We start from the raw sequence: 24572 nt of genomic DNA on the forward strand, positions 1-24572 counted from the left end.
CTGAACATTCTCTCTTTGTACATTAGGTGTCAGTAGAGAGATGCTTTAAACTAAATCTGCCTGTGACCAGAAATAAACTCCATAAAATGCCCTTAATTTTTCCAGTGGCTTAAGGAAAGAAGCCTGTACTCCGTCTGCAGATGGTTTTCAGGAACGTTTGACCAGGTTAGGCCTGTAATTGGCTTGGACTCTTGTCGTCTTACATGCCGTATAGATTTTAATCATCAGCCTGCTCTGACCATACGGTCATCTAAACCAATTACAGGACTGGTCCTTGAATAAAGGCACACTCTAGCATCAGGCCTGACCACGTTTATCGTCAACTAACGCTAACCTCCAAACTTTATGAAGCAGCACTGCAGAGAAGACAGACGGTAGATTATATCATTATTCCCATCTCATTATGGAACAACAGCTCATTAGGTTGAAAGTGTTCATGATGAAGGTGGCGCCCATGAGCAGCGCTGACATCACCATGTACAGTGCGTGCTACACTTCCCTCTGTTCATCTTCTGTGAGGGCTGTTGCTGATTTATGTGGAAACCAGTGCACATTTATACGCACAGAGTTTGACAGTTATTTATAATGCTGCGCTCACACATATACAGTCGCGGCGTCACACATTGTGGATCTGTTGCTTCACTTGGCGCGAGCGGCATTCAAAATTGATATATGTTCAACTTTCCACGTAGCAGTGCAGGCATCATGTATATGTATTGTGGTGAGTGAGGCAGTCATGTGTTTGTACAACAACATTTGCACCAATTAACATAAACAAAAGTGACATTTAAAAACGTGATTCATTAGTGGCATCGATGGTGATTTGACCAATATATCATTGCATTAATTTAAAATACAGCTTATGTATACTGTAGTTTTTATAACAAATGAAAAAAACATACAGACCAATGTTTATTAGTGTACCTGGTTGTGCAGGTGCCACGTCTGATAATCTGCATCCGTGCATCTCCTGTTGAATATGGACCTGAAGTCTATTTTCACCAGCTGCCACTCTGAGCGATGACTGACGTGGCCGAATATCCTGGGAAATAGCATAAACACAAAACACGATATAAAGACCAGGCACACAAAAGACCAGTAATTCCCTCCACAGAGTAGGGTACAATACATCATTATAATAAATGACTATTTTATAAAAATAATTGGACCCCCATTTGAGAAGCAAGAGTATCATAATGCAGTACAGTACAGTAAAACACGGTACAGTATAGTATAGTGTGCACAGAATAATAAAATATAGTTTAGTACAGTATACTAGTATAATTTTTATAATTAATAATAGAAATATTATAATGTAAATTATAATTTGTTATTGTTTAGCACAGTACAATGTAGTGTAGTGTAGTAGTATAGTAATATTGTACAATATTGTATACTATATGGTATAATATTAGTATATATATAATACTATATATATTATATATAGTATACTATTGTTTTTCTATATTTTACTCTACTAGTATAATATAGAAAAAACTATAGTATATTAAAGTACAGAACAGTGCTGTGTAGTATAGCATAGCATAGTATAGTATCATATAGTATACGATAGTATACTATGCTATACTATACGAGTCTATACTAAGCAAAACTACAAACTATACAAACTCTACTTTTCAGAACTATACTATAGTACAATATAGTACAGTATAGTATTGTATACTATACTATAGTATAGTATACTTTAGTATAATTAAGTACAGTAAAGTATCATACACTATAGAATAGTATACAATAGTATGTTATACTATCGTATACGGTGGTATGGTATAGTATACTATCGTATAGTAGGGTAGGGTATGTTATGGTATGGTACAGTATGGTATGGATAGTATAGTATCATATTGTATAGTAGGGTAGGGTATCGTATCGTATCGCATCGTATCGTATTGTATCGTAGGGTAGGGTAGGGTATAGTATAGTATGGTATAGTATAGTATTGTATATTGGGGTAGGGTATGGTATGGTATAGTATAGTATTGTATATTGGGGTAGGGTATGGTATAGTATAGTATAGTATAGTATAGTATAGTATTGTATATTGGGGTATGGTATAGTATAGTATAGTGTAGTATAGTACCAGCACTGTAGATACCGGTGATTTTGATGAACATGGAATCTCGGTGCTGTTATAAAATGTGTCTGTCTGTCAGAAGGAAGGAGCTGATTGCTGGTTCTGTGTTATTTCCGGGCTGCTAACTGTTTGGTCAGTGAGTCTCATTTGTTCCAGCGTGTGATGGCTGCGCAGCTCTGACAGTGACAGTGTGGAACGTGGTGTTGCAGTCCAGTTCCTCCCTCTCTGTAAAAGCCAGACATACAGTGGCTGTAAATGGTCCCACTGCCGCTGTGGCCTTATAATGAGCCTCTGCTCTTTTCTTCATGTCAGGCAACCATGTCTGAAGGTTTCATACGAACAAAACTGCACGAAACACACATATCACACATATCACAGCTGGAGTAGGCAACACATTTTTTTCACAATTCATTAATAATGAGAGAATACTAGGCTTACATCTCGTCTAATTTGCTGCTGTCATTATTCCAGAATCATAAACTTTTAAATGTGAACAATTATTATTATTTTTGATTTGTTTGTATGCTGAAAATTAGAGTTTTACACTAAAATAGCCACAGACGGAGTCGTTTAGAGATAATAAGCTGCCTGATCATGACAGTGTTGTTTGAAATGCAGAGGAGGGGCTTTTACAGAGGGGGAGGGTGACAAATATTTGCTTGCTTTTGCTCACTTTACTTTGTCACCTGCAGACAGCTGACCAATCGCAGCTCAGAGACGGAGTCAGATTACAGATGAGAGAGTGATGAATGTGACAGAAGTCTGCAGAGAACACATTGTTGCTTAAGGTATTTATCTTTTCCATATCTATTTTTTTGGCACATTCAAAACCAGAGAATTAACACATACTCGTTTTTTAAAAGGGATAGTTTTTTAACACATAATCAGCACTGACTCTGCTTTGTGGACAAAGCTGTTTCTAGGCTCCTGGTGGTAATGATCTGGTGTCATTGCTGTGAGGCTGTAGCCCCTTTTCCTGCCTAGTTTGTCTACCCCATTATTATGGCTTTGTGTGTGGACCCCGCATGAAGAAGCAGCCTGAGAAAGAGAACACGGCTGCCTTTTCCAGCTGGGAAAGCCAAGTTTGTACACAGCTCACACATCCACACCAAAGTCCCCAGAGAGAAATTCTTGTTTATTTTGATCTTTTAGACTTTTGCGTCAGTACCTCGTGGAACCACAAAATGAACTGTCCGTTCAAATCTAAACTTCCCTTATTTTTTGTGTGTGTAGTTGACCTGAACTGATGTTATTGAAAAACGCATTTCCTCTAATAAAACCAATAAGATTCAATGTCAATATTTGAACGTTTGCAATGGTCAGAGAAAAGACCGGCCGAGGTTATGAGACAAAACAGATAAATATTCCATCGCCAGCTAAATTGAGTGGGTGTGTTGTTCTGCACTGAGCACCACACACACACACACCGCCACCATTCAAACAATATATTTATCACAATCAATCTGCCAATTAGCTGCAGAGGCACTGGACTATGACAGGCACTTACAGTAAAAATGAGTACAAATTGATACGAAAACAGTGCATGATTGTCTTATGAAAACTAATGGCGTGTCTGCCAGCTGAGAGACCTGCCACTGTCGCCTTTGCACCGCCCCGCTCCCTTCCTGCTCGCTGAGAGCGCCGCTGTGTGTGTTTTTCCCTGTCTGATCCAGCTGTGTCCGCTCACTCTCATGTAAAGCTACACAGCCGACTGTCAGTCAGTCTGTCATTTATGTCATCAAACATTGATGTAATGGCTTTTGGAAACCCTTTGGTACAGTGCTACAGTCTCTCCTGCAATTAGGACGCGATGCCGAGTCATACCCTCATGCGCACACTCCAGCTTTGGGAGCTCTTCTAAAAATAAGTGAAGGACACAAAAAAAAGGAATCTTCAGAATCCTCAGATATGTGAGGACGTGCCAAATCGCACTCATTGCTCCTCTTGCACTTTCTGATGCTGTTTAAACTTTCTCAAAGTTTCTTTCTTTCTTTCTTTTTTTATCATTCTCCTTCATGGACAGTTCTGTTGTTGCCAGCTGCCAGAGCACTGGTGTCCTGTAGTTCTAATGTGGAGATACACAGTTTTGTTGTTGGTTACATCCTTATTTTTTTATTCATGAAAAGGAAAACAGGCAGTCGGGAGTGCTGAACTGAGATGGAGATGTAAGCAGCACAGACACACACACGCACACACTCACAGACCCCCATCTGTCAGTAGCTACTGTACACATGTGCCAAATGCCTTTGTTCTGATTGAAATTTACAATACTATCATTTACGTGGATGCAAAATTAAGCGTTGAGTCAGAATGGACAATTTTGACATGCTCGTCCCTTCACTGTCCACTCTCATGCTCCTCCACTTCTGCATCTGTGACATTTGTGTGTGTTCATTTTTCTTTTTGGAATGGAAATACAGCAGTAACATAACGGATATACTGTCACTCTCAGACGGGTGATAGCACCTAACCAAGGAAGTTTTGGATTGGCATGTTTACATGTCATTTTCATTCGATTCAGGCTTTTATTCTCATTACTTGTGTCCATGTCAAGATAGTTAGTGTGCCTGATCGATTTCCATGCCGACACACGTTTGCCACTCACGTCATGATGAGAGTCTCTTCTCCCGGCTCTCCCAGCACGCCGTCCACAAACAGAGGCGTGCTCGTGAAGCTGTACTTGTTCCACTGCCGACCTTCATCGAAGCTCAACCTGGGAACACAAACAGCGGTTGCACAGGGGAGCCAGCGCTAATCCCCCCCCCCTCCCCTCCCGACTGTGGGCACAAGCTAATGACCCTGAGAGTTGTTTAACAACTTTATTTCATATTCAGTGCAGGAATGGAGCACTCATCTCCCCTCATTACTGCTTCAAACTCAAAGAGGTGAAACGGAATGACAGTCGTGACAAGCACAGTTTTACCCACGGGTCATTGTGTGTTTGTAACCAAAGTAATATTATAACACCAGCTCGAAGAAGAACCTTTGTCTGACTGACTTAGCTTCCTCCCAGGGCAATTAATCATGCTGTGACAAATTGCGCCTCCATTATAATGACTCACCACAGGTGTCGGATGGGAAGTGGAGTGTGTCTTATTGCAACCAAGGCGCCTCCCTTGTTGAGATAGAGCACTGCATACTCCTCATCAAAGATCTGCAAGGACAGAAACAAAGGGAACACTCACTCCACCTGTGTGCACACACGGTTGTATTTAATTAGAAACAAGCCCTGTAAAGCTGTCAATGGCAGATGTGTTATGATGTCATTTCATCATCAAAATGACAAAAAAAATAAAAACAATAACACCAAGGCTGCATGACTAAATGAGGGAGAGTTAATGATCATAATCTGTCATTTTTAATTGTGTGACTCTCAGATCACATTGTAGGATCATCCATGTACCGGTGCATGCAGGTGAATTCACTTTATTGTGAAGGGTAGCGAAAGACAAACACGGTAAAAAACGGTGAACACATTGCTAGCAACAACCATCTAGCACAATTTATTCTTTCTCCAACATAGAGGTAATAATTTCTGTCACACCAATGAATTGAACTGTAGAAAGGTGGCCAACAACACATCACAGGCTGAAACACAAGAAAAATTGAGGTTTGGCCACAACAAAGGAGTGAAAGACAAAGGAACAGACACACATCAGGGGAGCATTCAAAACCTGCGGCTACCCAAACTGGACCTTCTTCAAGACCTCCAAAAGGAAAACATCTGACAAAGAAGACAGCAATAGATAGATTGCTGGAGTTTCTGAGAAACTCAGGAACAAATACCACATCCCGGTACACCTCACACCCGGCAACACTTTAAAACAGAAACTGGCTCATCCTAAGGACAAAATCCGCAGACACAAACAATGTGGTTTAAGCAGTGTGATGTAATGAGAAGTGTCCCGACCTCTACAGCCTCTGCATAAACGCATGTCACAGCACAGTAGAGCCAGCTCATCTGGACAGGACTCAGCTGTCTTCTTACATCTGAAGAACAAGGGACACTCTTTTGAGGATGAGAATGTTCACATTCTGGCCAGGGGAAGACAGATGGTTTGAGAGAGGAGTGATGGAAACCATCTGTACGTTTACCTGGAGAAACCATCACTCAACAGAGGAGGTGGACGAGGACACCAACTATCAGCCACCTACAATCTTGTCCTAAGCTCTTTCCAAAAAAAACACAACAGAGCGCTGGACTACACACTGGTTCAGATATGTGGTGCGACACCTGGGTCAAGTTCAGAACACACAGTGACTTGTGAAGTCCAACACCCACACAATAGTAGAAACTGTCTCTCAGGTGACCCCCCTAACAACCCCATCACACCTTGTCTCAGGTGAAACCAGCAAGCTAAAACTGGGCCAGTGGGGTGAACGATGATGACTGAAAACCTTCACCGACAACATGACAATGAACTTTTTCACCATATTAGAATCAAGAATTAGAACCAGAATTAATAAGCAAAAATTGAAATACGGACCAGAATTACTGGCAGACACATTCTGTCTGCCAGTGGCAGACAGAAATGAGGACATCCATCCCTCGTGTCTGGCAGGTCACAGGATATATATATGTTTTTATACCTCCTCTCATCATGTGATATTTCTCCACCGCTGTGACTCTGCCGCGACACAGAGCAGAGACACTGTCACTTTATAGCTCAGCCTGTTGTTGTGCATGTGTGTGGACACAGTGTAACACCAGGTATAAATGCAACTCCTTTTTTCCATTGTTTTGGAAACTTTCTGTGGCCAACAACAATCTACAATGTTTTGTTTTTTTCCACTTGGGTTTGCACTGACTGACCGTTTTGACCCCATGAAGGTGTGTTGCTTTCGGAAAACCCTTTGAAATCCTCTTATGGAAAGTTACTGCAGTCAAAGAGGAGTTTGCTCACCTGTCTCCATGTGTTCCCAGCATCCGAGGTGATGTACACACTGACATTGCTGCTTGTCAACTCTGAGCCAAATGAGCCTGGAGGTGCGACAGAGAGAACAGACAGGTGACAAACTGCAGTGAGGTTTTATATCCCCCCTTTTTGAAGATATAGGGAAGCTTCAAAATGTGGGACACGGGAAATGAGAAATGTTTGACAGCAAATGAAACGCAAATGTTTATAAAGAGCCTTTAGACAGGTAGTGGTGAAACATACAGCAGGGGGGCTCCAGGCCGCAGCTGCAGACTGTGGCTGTAATTCAAAGCTCCGAAAGATCTACAGTGCAGTGACATTTGCCCACACTCCTAAATTAACCAATAAATCCAGACGGCTATATTCATCTTTCACTGTTTCTGACTACCTTAACACAGACTTTCTGAATGCTGTGTATACTGCTGATATCCGCTCCTTTTCTGGCACTTTGCCTGTATTTATCACAGGTTGCGTTTCTCGGTTTTATTGTCTGTGAACACTTTTTGAAACCGTAGTCAGAGTAAGTCATGAGAACACGGCTGCTAGGCAACAACAACGTGGAGGAGGCAGGGGCGTTGTCCATTTCTAGAAAACATGCAACCGGTTGAGAAATCGGAGCTTTCAGAAAAACCGGGAGCTCCGAGATTGTGACGTCAAAAAGAAGGTGTGTCCGTATGAACTCTTCTCGTAAACACAGTACAGAGGGGGTAAGGCCTATCCTGTCCAATACATACTGTACCTGCTAATTGTGTGCAGTGCAAATGACAACTGGCAGATACAGTTACTATAACACAACGAACGACACGACGACAATGGAGCAGCTCATTTCTTCTGCTAAGTGAAGGAGAGGAGGGAACAGTGCAGGGGGCGTGGTCTGGTAGTCAAATCTGGCACTGAGTTGCAGCTATATGGAAAATCGCCAGTGCTAATGAAAAACGAAAACTGCTAGATGTCATCGACACGTAAACCCCGCCTCTAGTGTGCAGGATGTATGTTTCATTCACTGCAATCAGAATTACATATTGTGAGTGCTCTGTATATCAGCCTGTAACTACACAGGAGCACTGATAGACTGAGGACTCAACCATAAGGACTAAATATAGATTTTGTTGCCCTGACTTTGTGCTGTCCTGTCAGTCCGCCTTGTTTGAAGGTGAGGTGACACACGGATATTGTCAGACGCCTGTGGGAGTTGTGTACTGATGCAGACCAGGGACAAACAACAACTGAGGACAAGACTTGCAAGACTTGGGGACAAAAAAAAGAAAAAGATGCATGTGCATTGGCTACTACAGACTTTGAGAGAGCTGCAGCACCCGAATATGTTGAGTGCCAAGATCTCCAGCTAACTCAAAGAGGCAGATTTCTTTTCTTCTTTGTCAGTCTAAGTGATTTTCATGGTCTTTGTCTCTTTGAGTTAGCATAACATTATCTAACGCAGCCATGAATGAGGAGCGCCGACACAAAAGAGATACACTGGATTGTGAGGGCCAGTTTTTGAAAGAATGACCAGGAGAACAGGAGCCGGGTCTTTTCATTGTCTCTACTGTTTGCTTGTGATGAACAACGTTTTAACAGTCCATACAATTCTGAATTCTTTTAGTCATCTTAATCAATTGCATTCATATATGTGGCTATCTATGGCTGGGCAACATGACGTTTCAATAATATGGCTATTTCTTTAGGGCTAGGTCTTGATATGTGTGACATATCTTGATATAAATCTGGACACAAGCTGTTTTCATGTCAGACGTCTGTGCTTCCTCACAGGTCAGTGACAATAGATCGTAATTACTGAAAAAAATATATATTATTGTGAAATTCTGCTATAACACACACAAACATTATTCAATTAGTTTTCTTGTATAATTTCATGTCAATTCCAGGTATTTTAAAATCTGTAATTTCATATCAATATCATGATAATATTGAGGATATGATGACAGTGATATCCAAAAACTATCTACGATATCACCCTCCACACTATTGATATAATTGTGATCTATTGCCCAGTCCTATGGTCACATGATACTCCTTTCGATTAGTGTAAAATAAAAAAAGGGGTCGTTAAAAAACACACACGAAAAGTTCAGAAGAACAAGAAGAAAGAAAGAAAGTAGAGAGACATGTCACGCCTTTCACCCACCTGATGCGACAATGATCCCCGGCGCAGAGTCCCTGCTGGCGATGTTTCCAGATGTGTAGGGATTGGCAGACACGTGCAGATGGAGATGCAACGAGCAGTACGGCTGCAGGAGAGAAATCACAGCACTCAATTATCCAAACTATCAAACTGAGCACAACACTTCTGAACAAAAACCGCTGTGGCATCGACTTGGATCCACAACCCTCCCAAGTCATAAGTTTTATCACAGACAGCATTCCCCCCATTGGCTGGGCTCACCATTAATTTTGATTGGGTTAACCTTTACCGACACAAATTCTCATTACAAGCCGGCAAAATGTCAGTGGTGCAGGCCGTGATGTGCAGGCTGTTTAGGGGTTTATTAAGTCTCTGACATTTCTTGACAAATGACTGTGTAATATGGGTGGAAGGCGAGCCATGCCAGTGAATGACTAATTGGTTTATCAAAATAGGTTGATTATTGCTTGATTATTTTTATATATGGGCCATTCTACCCAATTAGCTTCAATGTCTTTCCCACAAATAAAATGTATGTAAACTGTGTGACAGTGCACATTCATATTCAATACACAAAGAATTTATACACTGACTCTCTTGCACCCGAATCCACAGTGTTTTAGTGTTTTCAGTGTTTTAACACAGGAGCTCCTGCTGAGGTTAAAGGGTTTCGAACACACAATTCCCTAAACAACACATCTGAACTTAGCGATGGAGGCAGCAGTGGATCAACAACTGCAGGGATGTAAAACTGTGGGAGAGTGAGAGCTTTACACAGCAATGCAATTACCTGCTGGAAAAGACTGAGAGATAACGTGATGAGCATATTCTGAACATACTAAAGACTTCAGCTTGAGTAGATTCTATTAGGCTAAGAATGTTTTTCCTCGTGTTTCCACTTTGTGCCACACAACCACACAGCAGTGACACAACAGCAGTGACACAACCACACAGCAGTGACACAAACACACAGCAGTGACACACAGCAGTGAAACACACAGCAGTGACACAACAGCAGCGACACAACCACACAGCAGTGACACAACAGCAGCACACAACCACACAGCAGTGACACAACAGCAGCGACACAACACAGCAGTGACACAACAGCAGCGACACAACCACAGCAGTGACACAACAGCAGCGCACAGCAGTGACACAACAGCAGCGACACAACCACACAGCAGTGACACAAACACACAGCAGCGACTCAACACACAGAAGTGACACAACCGCACAGCAGTGAAACCACACCAAACAGCAGTGACACACCACACAGCAGTGACACAACCACACAGCAGTGACACAACAGCAGCGACACAACAGCAGTGACACAACCACACATCTATGCTTTCATCTAAGTCGGGCTGCTTTTTGTGTGTTTCATATGTTGTTAGACGTTTACACACTTAAGATTCCTTGTGAGAATCTCACAGACTTAAGTGAGACTTTCACAGAGAGAGACAGATGATAAAAAGGAGCATCGTCTTTTCCGCATGTCACATCTTCCTCTCCATGTTTCTTAAATGAGAGGTCAGCTTGTTGGACCGAATCACAATGGTTGACCTTTCAGCTTGGCAGCCTCAGAGCACTCAGCTTTGACGGGCGCTGCTCTTTTTGAGCTGCGGCCTCTCATTGCTGCATGGATCAGTCAGCTCTTGTCAAGGCCTCTCTGATGAAAGCGCACATTTACAAAAGTAAGAAAAAAAAAACGGCAAACAAGCATGAGCTGAGACACTTACTAGCACACAGTGAATGCTGTTGCCCCTCAGGTCTCTGCTCGGGGCCTGCAGCAGCCTCCAGTCTCTGCCTCTGTTGTAGGTGATGTGTGTCTTCACTTGGTTGTCCATCTTTTTGTTGGCTAAGAACATCCCTTTAATTCCTGCCACCTGGGATATGAGGAAAAGTAAAGCTTTTAGCTACAGTTGTCAAAAACTGATTTGCAGACACTAATCAATACTAAAAGTGTTACATTTGCAGTTAACACTGCAATAGAGTCATCCTCAGAAATGTTGGGTGACATCATGACGGTCATTGTCATGATTTTTTGTCTTTCCTCAATCTTCGTGGCATCAAAAACATATGAATTATTGAGTATTTTTTTGGGCATCAGTGTTTTAAGTATGAAGTAACACAAAGTAGGATTTGCTGTCTGGGTCCCCCTACAGTTGGTGAACAGTATTGTTTGTTACAACTGTACAGAACTTTATATTACATGTGGATTTGCAGACAACAGAACAGAAAACAACCATGTCTTCACACCATATACAGCAGCACATGTCATAGCATTTCATACAAATATGATGACATTGGATTGTTCTTTTTTTGCCAAATTTGCCACAGCAGTTAGGGTTCTGCCTCTATCTTGCCCTGACACGAGGGGTGTCCTCTTCTGTTTCACCAACAGTCCTCATGTCCTCCCTCACAACATCCTAATATTTCATATTAGAGACTAAAATTAACCGAAACTCGAAACAAATGCCTTAAAGCAGAATTTTGTAGCATGGACTAGAAACCAGAAGTTCCATGCTCAGACTCTGACAGAGGTGCCATTTCACACTGTTTTAAGTTGATATTGAAGACATGACTTGAAGGTTGAAATCCAACAATTCTAATATTTTGACAGCTTTAAAATATAAAACAGAAGCAGACACCACATGTCCAGAGTATTTTCAAGTTGCTTTGCAGAAAAAAAAATGAAATAAAAAAAAATTCAATGCACCGCTAAGAGAATCACATACATGCCCTTGGGGAAATAGGAGCCTGCGTGCTACCCTCGTCTGTATTCCCAACAAATCTACACACAGTCACAAACCCCGAGTGAGAAATGATCTACTTTCTGGGAACTTGTGAGTAATCAATGAGCGTCTTAAATGATTGTGACTCGTCGCTGGCGGCTCGTACAGAACAGAAGAGCTCAGGGAAGCTGAACTGACTTAGTGACGGCTGCATCAAGCAAAGTAACTCCACTTTAGTCATTGACAGATACTTCAATCTTCCTTGGAGGAGCAATTTTAGCATATCCCACATTTTTTGGGTGGTGACCCCAATCAAGACAGTGGATTTGATTCCACCACTGAGGCCACGGCGAGACACTAGCAGCATCACCAAGTGATTTAGAGTGAGATATACAGCAGCTTGTGTCTGGAATCACTCACACAGTCCCTCCTCCCCACTCTGTGTCTACGGATTTATTTGTAGAGGATTTGAACGTGAGCTTGAGAAAAAGATGTCTGCACCAGATTTCACAAAACGAAAACATGTCACATCATTGGTGATGAAAACAAATGCTATTTGATTCATAAACACAAAAACTGACCGCAGTGTGGAGGCTTGAACTACACGGCTGAACATGCACTCGTGTTATGTGCAGCAGAACCTCCGATAAAAACGTCAGGTTTTCAGGTTTTTATGGTATTACTGATCCCAAATAACAAGCAAATCCTACCCACTGTACCTTTAACTCACACCTGAGAATGTTCATATTATTCTCTTAAACTTTGCTTTATATTCTATTCATTTGTCATACGTACATTTATAGCAATTTCAAACAGATATCTGTTGACATAGACTTAAAATAAATAAGTATTTGTCTTAATTATTTTCATTTTCATTTTACAGCATAAGTGCAATGCATGACATACTGTGGAATACTTTGATTGCACTACAGGGTATATAATAATATAACATATACACATCATATATACACAGCAGCTTCATCTTATCCTTTTAGCACATGTTTAGTTATTGATTTACTTATTTTTCTTTTTGAATTGGATGCATTTTGTGAGGTAATATCTGCATTTATTCATCAAAGAAAAAAAAATAATCTCAGCCTCCAAAAAAAATAAAATAATAATAATCTATATCCCTGGCACAATCCCCACCTCGCCTTTGTGGATGTCAGCACTTTGAAGCTGCTTGCGTATTCACACGCTGTGCTGTAGAAACTGTAGAGACAGTAGTCATACAGCAGTGGGGGTTTGTTTCCAAAATAACAAAAGAAGTATTTTTCATCATCTCTGAAATATTGATCAGTCAGGGCTGAGAATATCTCTCATCAAGCAGCTCCTTTATTTGATGCTGTTATTAAAAGACGAAAAATGATGTGGCCAAAACAATGAATGCAGATTTGATTTTATTTCTTATTTTAAGAGAATATCAGTGACATTTCATTTCTGTAATGAAATAAGTTGAAGTGCATCAGTGTGTATCATTATTCTATGTACTTAGCCCACATACCTGTTCTCTAACAGAGCATTCAAGTAGTAAGAAGGTTTTAATCTACACCATGTTTGTCACTTTGTTCACATGTCATTTCAGTCTTTTCAATCAAACTGACACTTTTTGCACTGCTTGATTTTGTATTGTAGTCATACAAACAATCTGCATACAGCGCAGATTATGAACTCCCTGCATCTCTCTTCTTGCCCCCTTTGAGCAGCTAACTAAAGAGATTAGCTCATCTGACGCACCTGTGGCAGATGTTATTCCCTTAATTGCAGCACTAAAGCGTCTTCTGCACAGAGGTTGAGATGGACCACGGAGTAACAACGGTGAGTCTGTCCGCCAGCGATGAAAATAAAGCACCTCAAACCGCTCATTAACCTTCTATCTTCTTATGGGGTGAGTTTTCATTATCGTCGTTAATCTACGTTACGTTAGTGTTCATGCAGAGTCACATACAGGGATTAAAAAAAAGTTTTTTCATGCTAGACGCCGTCTTTTAATAATCCACTCTGCGTTTCAGAACGTGATGTGGCTATATTGCTATTAGCTAGCAAGTATTGTCATGTTAAAATGCAAATGTTACGCACATGGAAACTTGTGTTGGATTAGATGATCGTATTATAAGCTGTGACGGGAGCGTGTGAGCATCTGCTATTAATATGAACAACAAACCAACCTCTTGTGCTTGAATAATGTGTGAATGTGTATTGACTGTGATGCTAATGATTTAGCAACTAGCTGAGAGTTAGCACATCATCATCATTCAGCTCATTAAGCAACAGAATGATCCATCCATACTACAACACAGAGCCACTTAAATAGAATTAGAAATATGCATATCGCGGGATCGTTGATCCTTCTAACTCTTAAGCATATTATCTTTCTTGTTTTGTTAGCTTGTAGGTAGACAGTCGTGCTAGAAGTGTATACTTGGAGCCACTGTTAGCCCGTGTTGCCCCTTATGTTTTATTTTATTATGTATTTGTCACTCATGACTTTCATGCCTTCTGCTGTATGTTTTGCCACTGAAGCCCAAACACACAGGGAACCAAACAACATGAACTGTTCTTACTAATTTAATATTTTTGTGTATATTTTTGTAATGACTTAATGCATAGAGCACATGTTACTGCATACTTAGTTGATTACTTTGGGAGAAGTTTGCTCATTCACTGCTTTCAATCCCTTTTCTTTTTCTCAGTACAGTCAAGTCCAGTTAAATGTTGCTTTCATGTTGCATATTTGTCTTATTGTTGTCTTTTGTACTTTTAGTGTGATATTTTTTTATTGTCTTTTTTGTACTTCTTACTGACACTTGTTGTGGCTGACCATATTGTTTTTTAAAAGTGCATTAAGAATAAAGTGGATTGCATTACATTGGAATCAAAGTAATATGACACATTTTAAAGTGAAAACAACAATTACAGGTATATGTAACTAATGCATCTAATGCACCTGAACTGTGATATTACAGTAAAATACAACTAAATCAATGTCATTTACAAGACAAGCAAATGAGATACTACTTCTAAACCACAGTACTATATGGCACTGAAGTGTGGACCAAAGTGGGCTGTGATGGTACAGTAGGTGACCCGTTAAAGGTCATTAAGTATAAATAAGTATGTTTTTAATTTTCAGTTTTGTAATTCATAATTATATTGCTGCTAAATATGTACATCAGAATTACTTGTGAGGAATAAAACAAAGCCATGGCATTACCTTTTGTAAAGTGTTTGTATTGATAGTAATTAAAACAATAAGAATTTATCATTTATTTATAATAATTGAATGCATTGTTTGTTTACCTCATAAAGATCGACCATCACGTTGCCCTCGGGGCCCATGCTGCTGACCACGTTCTCCAGGGCCAGGGTGTAGAAGACGCCCGTGGTGTCCGACACATACAGGTTGTACGTTTCATTCTGGTTCCACTCCTGCACGGCTGCCACCACACGGTTCTCATCTGTGCTGATCACATGCAGGTTCTGGCAGGGACATAAAGGCAAAGCTGGTTATTCCAAAGAAAGTCCTTTTAAGATCAGATTCTGGCTAATGTAATGAGTGTAATCCTCTTTAGCAACTTCTTAACTGTGCCTAGTGACAGTAACCTGGTCCTGTTTGGTTCCAGTGGAAAACAAAGTAACAAATAATAAAGGAAATGAATATGAATTAAATATTTACGCTGCTGTTCGTGCTACATTTTCAGGAAACACTTAATATCAGTAACTGCCTCAGTTAAGCAGAATATCAATTTGTTACAACATTTTAATAAGATAATCTGAGATTCATAATGAAAAAGTGACAGCGTTTCATATTAGAAGACACAAGGGTTTGTATTTGCAGTGAAAAATACAGAAAAATGTCATGATAAAATGAAAAATGTCTTGTTTCAATTCAAAAGGAAACATTGTTATGAAGATAAAAATGAATAACTATGTTGTCATCAAGACCTCACTAACACAGAAAACACATGTTAGGAACAACAGGTCCCAGAGTGAGAGAATCTCAAAACACCACCTATATTACTGTGGGAAAATGTGGAAGTCATAATGAAGTCATAATCCCATCTCTCTATTGCGCTTGTATTCAGTTCAGTGTTGCTAATCCTTATTGTCGTTGTTTGTTCTGTTTGCGTTATAACTGTTATTTTCTTCATTCTCTCTCTGTTTCTGTGACTGTAGACGTTGTAATGCATGTTTATCCATTTTTAAGTTAAGTTAAGTTAAGCGCACATGCTCATGCGTAGATGCTCATTGTCTTGTTCTCTGGTTTTGGTGTACTTCTGTAGCAGCACAACAGTGCCACATACATGCTGTCTTGTATGAAGTACTTGAAAGCGATACTTGAGTATCCTACCAGAAAATGACTTTGGTAGAAGTTAAAGTCACCTTTCAGAATATTACTTGAGTGAAAAGTTTTAAAGTACCTGACATTTACTGTACTTAAGTATCAAAAGTCATTTTCTGAAATACAATGTACTTCAGTATTAGAAGTAAAAGTAAAAGTATTTAAACAAAGTGAGCAATTACAATTTTGAATATGACATTTATTGTGGCTTCATAACCATAAAAGCATAATGGGTACAGGGAAACAACTTCAAACAAGATTAAAATGTTTTAAACTTTTGGAGTTTGTGGAGCTTTTGGAGTCTCTTTCTGACCTCATGTCTTAATGTGTGTTGGAATGACAATAAAGAAATCTTGAATCTTGAATCTCAACTTCTCGCTAGCTCACCGGTTGGCTGCTCAACTGAGAGCTGAAACAGCTGATAGCTGAAACCCGGCGTCTGGAGTGTACAACAGAAACCCAGAGACAGGAGACCGGAGCCTCGGTGTCGGACATGGTAAACAACGAGCTGCTGGAGTGTTTTATGTCCACTTGGAGGCGAAATCTACTTTAAAACATTAACATTGTTGTACCTTGTTGGGAGTTTTGAGATACTAACACTAATTTATTTGGCAGCAATGCTCAGTAGTTTGTGAACAAAAGCTTCTCAAGCACATGTTGGAGGATAATGACAAACGGACAAATGGATTTTGGTTCATATTCAACAGACAAAACATACAAAAACCACAGCAGTTTTAAATGAATTGGCATTTAACATGAACACCCCCTGATATTATTGTTATTATCATCAGTAATTAGCATTTGTGAAAAGCTTTTATCTGTCTAAATGCTCTCTTTATGTGGTGATAAGGACTTTAACTTCCATATTGTGTACTGCTCTTCAGCACCTACTGAGCTTAATCACATTAAATAATCAGGAGAACATCGTATTTTAACCAAGAGGATACAGCAGTCATTAAAAGTACACCAGGCTTTCCAGGCAGGCAGAGATTATGCAGCAGAGAACATGCTGCTCGGTTCTGTGCTTCATCTGCCTCTTGCTGTGCCAACAGCACCTCAGAGTGAGGGGGAAGAGAGGGGGAGAGAGGGGCGGGGGCTTGATTGAATAAAACATGTTTTAATTGTCAACGGAGCTGCGTGACAGGCACAGTCGTGCGCACGCAGAGCGGCACGGAATAACAACTCCGGGAACACCATGAAGAGTTACCTTTGGCCTCGAGTTAGCCCATAAATAACAGGAAGTGCTGTCGGAGCTTTACTGCAACTCAAATACACGTTCACCCAACCCTCGTGTAGCTTTAATGACTACAATTCATTCTCCTTCAGTCATTTAGAGGTGTGTTTAAGCTGAACGCAGGTATATTACTTACCTGGGGAAGGGTGTACTTCGGCAGCTTCATTGGAGTAAAGATGTCTCTTTTAGCCGACACGTAGTAGATTGGTTTTCCCGCAGTTGACACCTTGAGGTGATGGAGAATTTGAGTGAGACTCACGCGGAGTAAGCACATGAAGCTTTTTCTACACAACAGGGAAACACAAAGCACCTACAGTACATGCTCTAGTTGTCATGTAAGGAATCACACAGATGGTCCCAGTTAAAGCCGACCACTGTGTGCTTTAGGTCATAATAATTATTATAACACTTTTAAGTTTGTTACAGGGCTTCTGCGTTACTACTTGCAATCATTTATCTGAGGGTGAATGTTGAGAATCTATTAAATCCCCATTGGGTGAGGTGTTTAAAGTCATTTCTAAGAATGACCTTGAAGAACTTCCTTGTTCTGGTGATTTTCACTCAGCAAACTGGTCAATGAATGAATGAGTGAATGAATGAATGAATGAATTACCCACCTGGACAAACACATACTCATCCTGCACCACCAGAGAATTGGGGTCAATGAAGCCAGGGAATGGTTTGCCCTTGTTGGCGTCTGTGCAGTTCTGCAGCTTGCAGGTGACATAGAGCGCTTCTGCTCACACACACGCACGCACGTACACACACACACACACACACACACACACACACGTCAGGCCAATGAAGAAAGACGGCCTTCACCCACAGCTAAGCAGCCACTTTCAGGCTTCCTGCATTACTCGCGTCAATAAAGTGATTCCAGTATAAGGGAGGAGCCGAGCAGCAGTGAAGACAGACGACCACAGAGGCCAATTGCTTTCTTTGCTTTCAATCGCAGAGCTGGAAGAGAGCTGTCCCCGTGCATTAGCCTCTGCCAAAAAAGTGTCGGCCTCCTCCGTGTGCACATGATCAATAGTGATAGTCTCTGGCTCTGTAACTGTAACATCCGCCACGAGTGATGTTTGCTGCGTGTGTGTTTGCACGACTGCCTCCTCTCTGTTGTGTCCGTCTGAAAGAGGGACCTCTGACAGAAAGATGGCACCGACGCTTTTCTGAGGGCTTTTCTGAAAAAGCAGCCAAATCAAACTGATGCAGTATTTATTAAGTATTAAAGGGGCACTCCATCAACTTATTGTTGTTGTTGTTGTTGTTGTTAGGAGTCTCACAGGAGACGGATGGAAAGAAGAAAGGTTGGAGTCGCTAGAACGTATAGATTTTCAGTCCTTGATGTGCGTCCAACTTTAAAAACACTGCGTCCGGAATTTGTCATAATGCACCTGATGAAGATCAGACTGAAGCTGCATCGAATGGGTCCTCACATTAGGAGGACGTATGCTGCCTTGGTTGCCATAGCTACTGTGGTGTGGAAGTTTCTTTATCGTTATCTTTAAATGAATGTGGAACCCTGTGTGAGTAAATAGACACAAAGTTGAATGGAACGAATGGAATTGGGTTTGTGATTATTGGGCAAAGTTTTGGTTTTGACGTTTCCTGCATGTTCAAAAGATTTTCAAGAAGTTTCAAAAAAATGATAATCTAAAAAAAAAAAAAAACCCTCAGGACCTTCACACCAGTCACTGCTTGGTGCTCCACAATATATTTCACTTGTCTTTTCAGGCTGATTAGCACTCCCCAAATTACACACTTTTAATAATTAAAAACTTGAGTGGGAAAAATAATTGACAACCTTTTGCTTTGAATCAAGGTCATTTCTATATATTGTCTCACCACATACACTACATCGTAGCGTTCATTGTCATTCAGGAGAATAAGTGACATTTCTTTTTTTTACCTGCAAGCAAAAACCTGCCACTGAGCGAAATCACTTGCTTTTAAAAGCATTGTAATATATGCATTACTTCTCTCTCCTTTGTCATTGTGTGTGTCCCCAGACTTGGCCATTTAAGTTGTCCACTTGCATTACGCGTCAGCAGAATTGTCCACGCGACTCCTGAATCCTCTCTACTCGGGGAGCAGTGTTCACAGTACAGTACAAAGACACCAGAAAATGGAGAGCTGAACTCGGAATTCAATTACTCACGTCCTTCAGAGATGCTGGTCTCCAGGTGAATCAGGCCCGACTCTTTGTCCAAACCCATTTTGGACCTGAAAGGCAGACAAATGTGTTTCAGGGACACAACTGCTGGTCTTTGTGCCTCTGGGCAGATGCCACCTACTGCGTGGATGCTGCCTGACCTGAGAGTCTGGAAGCGGCACTGACCACGAGTGAGAGAGAGTCATTGTACACATCAGCAGGCATTACCACGTCTGTGTGTCTTTAATGTCGGAGGCATTTTGAAGTGCAAGGAGAGGCAGACCTCGGGTTTAACCCTCCCAACAGAAAGATGGAGGAGGATGTTTCCTGACATCATTAGAGAGGAAAAGCCATTGACTTTCTCACTACAGTTGGGATGCCCACAGATGGAATAGCATATAATCATTACCACATTAAATATGTATTAAAAAGACTGGGGGATCAGAGGAGAAGCAAAGGCAGAACACACATGGAGGGTATGTGTGTGTGTGTGTGTGTGTGTGTGTGGTGGTGGGGGAAGGGGTGAGAGAATGTGTCGACAGGTAGCACACACACATAAATGGAGAGGGAAATAAAAAGAGTGAGGGGAATGTGTGAAGAGAATGAGAAGCACAGAGAGAGAGAGAGAGAGAGAGAGACCACCATAGCTTCTAATCATATCATTATTGGTAGTATTGGTGATTTCCCAGATGAAACACAACTGTGAATATGACGGCCTACTTATGTAAGCCTCACATTTCCATTTTTATCTGAATAATCCATCCAGGTGCTCGGGAACAGGCAGTGTGAGGCAGGCAGTGGAGAGAAAAAAGTCTTTGAGTTAGTGGCTAGCGCCGCGTGGTTTGTTGAAACTTTGGAGGGAAAAGTCTGCTTTTTAGTCTCAGCATGTGTGTGTCTGTTGGACAGCCCTGTGCTCTTTGTGCTGTCCAAAGTGGGAAAAGAGCTGCACTTAGGCCCAGCTCACATGTTGATGGCTACTATTTAAAAAAAATATATATATATATATATATATATAAAATATTATATCCCACTAAAGCTCATTAAAACTTACTTTCAAAAGCATGACAAGGCAACAGGTGGCGCTAGAGCTGTAAGTAGTGGTCACTAATAGGCAGACCAGAATAGGCACTAATAGGCATGGTCCAGATCTGGACCCAGATGCTGTCCTATCCAGCCCCAAACCTATTTCAACAAACACAGCTTTTCCAACCTTTGTGGTGCCAGAGGTCCAGGAAAAGTGCTGTAAATGACCATGTGACGACACTTAGCCAATCATATCAGTGAATTGAGATCACTGCATCACTGAATACTATTACGTCTGACTGAAGTAAGAAACCCATTACTAAGAAATCGCTTAATCTTAACTCCTCAGGTAAGGAGAAATCTTTGTCATGGGAAACCTGCCCTTACATCTTGAGAGACAGAGTCAATTTATTTGAAAGGAAATTGAATATTTACGCGATACTGACAAAATAGATGCCAGAATATTCCCTGTTATACGTGTAATTCACTTTCTGTTCATCGTATCCCGCCCAGCACTAGTGTTCTCAAAAGAGTGTGTGGAACTGAAAATTCCCAGCTTTCTTCAACACGAACACCTCCAACTCAGATTTCAAACTGAGAAAGTCGATGCAACCTCACCAACCCTGACAAAGGATTCAAGCGCTGCAGCACGTCTGTCTTATTTGCCTCACAGTGAATTAGTCGCATGTGTCTGGCTTCATTTTGACTGGTATTGCTAACATGGGCTAGCTCAAGATATGTTTGCATCCATGTTCCAACTTCCACTTCTCTGGAACTGGAAGGTGACGTGACTCCCAGTTCAGACTTCCCATGTAAAGGGAATACAGCATATTTGGGAACTTTGGAACATGGAGTCAGTTTGTAAACTTTACCTGACAGCAGTGACAAACAGGTACTTACATATTGTGAATGAGCCCTGTTTGCAATGTTTTGATGTTTCCTGCAAACGCACTGAGCTCCCGAGCTGATTGTGACTGAATATAAAAATGTAAAGTGCGAGTGGCCCCGCGCGGACGAGCAGCACTCAGCAGCCCAACCGGTTCACAAATAATAAGCCAACACTCGTCACTTTCCTCACATGTTGGACGGCCACATGTGCAGCAGACACGAGCTCCCTCTGCAGCCTCATTACCGGGGCTACCACCACACCTACTGCACAGCGTGCATCCCAAAATAGAACTCTGACAGCTTCTGCAGCACCAGCCCTCCAGGCTGTCTACAGTCCCAGCTGCCCAGCTTGTTACTACACTGACAGTTCCTCCACAGTTTGCGGAGGTAAAAGCCGGTTGGATTGGACAGCACCTGCGTGCTGGTAAAAATCATTTAGCTCGAGCAAAATATGGAAGACCAGGTAACAGAGATGCTGAATGTGATAAGTGAAGATACGTATGGGCCTGACAGGTTGCAAATAAAACAGTGTACAGGCTCCAAGAGCACATCCACTCTATACATATACTGCCCCGGGGCCACAAACCTGATTTTATTTTTTTGAAGGAGGAATGTGAGTTAACATCAAAATATTAATGTAAGACAAATGAGGAGACAATGCTCAGGGTCTGTGGAGGACGACATGAAGTGACTGCAAATACAGACCAAACAATTCAGTTCTGCATCTTCACATTAAAAGCATTTAACTAGTGAAATACAGCCAGACTTTTACTTTGAAATAATTACAGAAAAAGAAACGTATCCCTGAGGTTATATGTCACAGCATTTTTAAAGCATCTTTACTTTTACAATACTTTTTTATAGAGATGCAGCAAAAACTGGGCCAACCTTATTGGCCAAAAATGGCCAAAAAAGGCATTTTCGGTTTTCGGCTGAAAGACTTTTATCACCGAAACAAAACCACTGAAACAGGATGTCGCGATGACGCATGTACCAACTGCAGCACGCACCTGTCTATTCCCGCTTAGAGTCTGTCTAAGATCAGTTTGGAACACCAATGAAATGGTTCATTCACTTGGACATGGTCCACAGTGAATGGACATCCACTTCAAACCAGAGAACATTCTCTCCCTCTCTATCTCTCTCTTTCGCATGAATATTAATATATATAATTGCAATGCCTTGACATTAGTGAGGCAAGTACACACAGTCCCAGCCATAACAACAAAAAGATAAAAAAAAAAAAAAACAATGGTACAAAATTGGCATAGTCATTTTTTTGTGTTTCGGTTTTCGGTCAAGTGTTTCTTGATTTTCATATTTTATATTTTGCATATTGCGTATAAGATGGTTCATGGAAATGATCTCTTTAACACCTTTTATTTGTGGCCATTTGCTTCTTCATTTATGTCAGTGTGGCCCTGAAAATAAAACTAAATGTTTCCCACACCTGCTATAGATGACGGTCTATAGCTGTGACTGTGTTACAGAGCTCTGTCACTCACAGGCTGCTGCTGCTGCGGCTGCTTCCACCCACCAAACCTCCCACCATGTTTCGAAGAAATCATTAACTTCCTAGTTAAGACATGATCAAATGAAGCTGCATATATTACAGCTATAAATAATTTGGATGCAACACTGTCATATAAGGTAAGTGTCTGAGTCAGAGCAGCTGTTGCTTTGATTTACCAACTCTGATATTGTTATATAACTTACTTTAGCACATTTGACTTGTTTTGACACAGCTCAGTTACTCAGACTCTGTATAACTCGTGAAGCTGTGAAACTGAGTGTTTCACGTTGTCTTTGCTCGATTTGCACCTAAAAGGGGGTGGAGTGGCTCAGTGGTTAAGACCGGTACCCTGTTTGCGAAAGACATCATGGTCGCAATGGTTGCAAGTTCGACTCCACCCCTGGCTGATTGTACTCAATTCCATTGTAAGTCGCTTTGGATAAAAGCGTCTGCTAAATGACATGTAATGTAATGTAATGTAATGTAAAAAGGTTTCGCACATGCGCAGAGTATGGTAAGTTCAGGGATTTTAAATAAAATAATGTTATATTATGTTCTTATAACTTTGATATATTCTATAAAACAAATACACTGTACACTGCGGAGGATCCTTGCATGAACCAGTTACCAGCACCATTTTTTCTTCTTCAAACACAATAGTCATTCTTCAATCTTACATAGCACCACTTCCTTTCAACCTGGCTTTCAAAATAAGAGCCACTGACTTTACCACTTCTTATATAAAACCTTTGCCACAAACGCTGAACAATATAAATAGCTTACAATCAGTATCAGAACTAACGCTGTAAAATAAAATGTTTATGTTTTATTTTAACATTTAGAGTCGTTGGCAGTAACACAAAGTCGTCACAGTTTGTGCAGAACAAATCAAATAATAAATAAAATAAATATAGTTTACATTATTGATTGTTAAAAATATAATACACATTTTTGTTGTATCTTTCAATGTATTAATTCATTTTATAAAATAAAATACATGTTGTAATACAGTAACAGGAAGTAGTCACACTTTCACACATGGGGGGTAATGACACACAATGACGGGACAGGTATTTGTGCTGACATCACAGCTCTGGAGTCAGAAGTGGGAGTGAGGTCACTCCAGAGTTTACCGTGTTCCAGCTGAGCAGTTAATAATAGTAGGAGTAGTTTTATATTTATACCAGTGCAGAACCTTCAGAGTGTGTGTCTGTTCTTCGACTGATAGCTCTTAAATTTCTCATTCAGTCAAAGTCAGCACCGCACACACTGGTGCTCTTAGGGAGTCACCTGCCAAGTCTGAAGCCTGTCGAGTGAACTGTTGGACAGTCAAGCAATTAATGGACAAAGAGACGCTCCTTTCATCAAGAGATGGATAAATATATGAAGATATTCAATTATTTATCAGAGAGGCAAGAAAAACATGACTGTACTCACCAGTAGAAACGGTTGGGAGCCACTCTCTCGTGCACCAGCTGCCACCTCCTCCCAAACTCCACGGAGCTGTAGAGCTGCAGACAGATAG

At 40.9% G+C, this 24572-nt stretch overlaps 1 protein-coding gene across 1 annotated transcript in view; it reads right to left on the reverse strand.

Moving 5' to 3' along the window:
* Positions 1-24572, reverse strand: part of LOC122771694 (VPS10 domain-containing receptor SorCS1-like) — a 186640-nt gene that overhangs the window by 26398 nt on the left and 135670 nt on the right. Inside the window, exons 5-15 of the mRNA XM_044029405.1 lie at positions 24485-24558; positions 19630-19694; positions 18086-18204; positions 17605-17694; positions 15193-15372; positions 10897-11043; positions 9158-9260; positions 7000-7076; positions 5158-5249; positions 4701-4808; positions 925-1042 (exon numbers count right to left, since the gene is read on the reverse strand). Of these exons, the coding sequence (XP_043885340.1) occupies positions 925-1042; positions 4701-4808; positions 5158-5249; positions 7000-7076; positions 9158-9260; positions 10897-11043; positions 15193-15372; positions 17605-17694; positions 18086-18204; positions 19630-19694; positions 24485-24558 (1173 nt within the window). The remainder of the gene's footprint in view (positions 1-924; positions 1043-4700; positions 4809-5157; positions 5250-6999; positions 7077-9157; positions 9261-10896; positions 11044-15192; positions 15373-17604; positions 17695-18085; positions 18205-19629; positions 19695-24484; positions 24559-24572) is intronic.

The sequence above is a fragment of the Solea senegalensis genome, linkage group LG6 (genome assembly GCF_019176455.1).
Source record: "Solea senegalensis isolate Sse05_10M linkage group LG6, IFAPA_SoseM_1, whole genome shotgun sequence".
In the NCBI taxonomy this organism is placed as follows: Eukaryota; Metazoa; Chordata; class Actinopteri; order Pleuronectiformes; family Soleidae; genus Solea; species Solea senegalensis.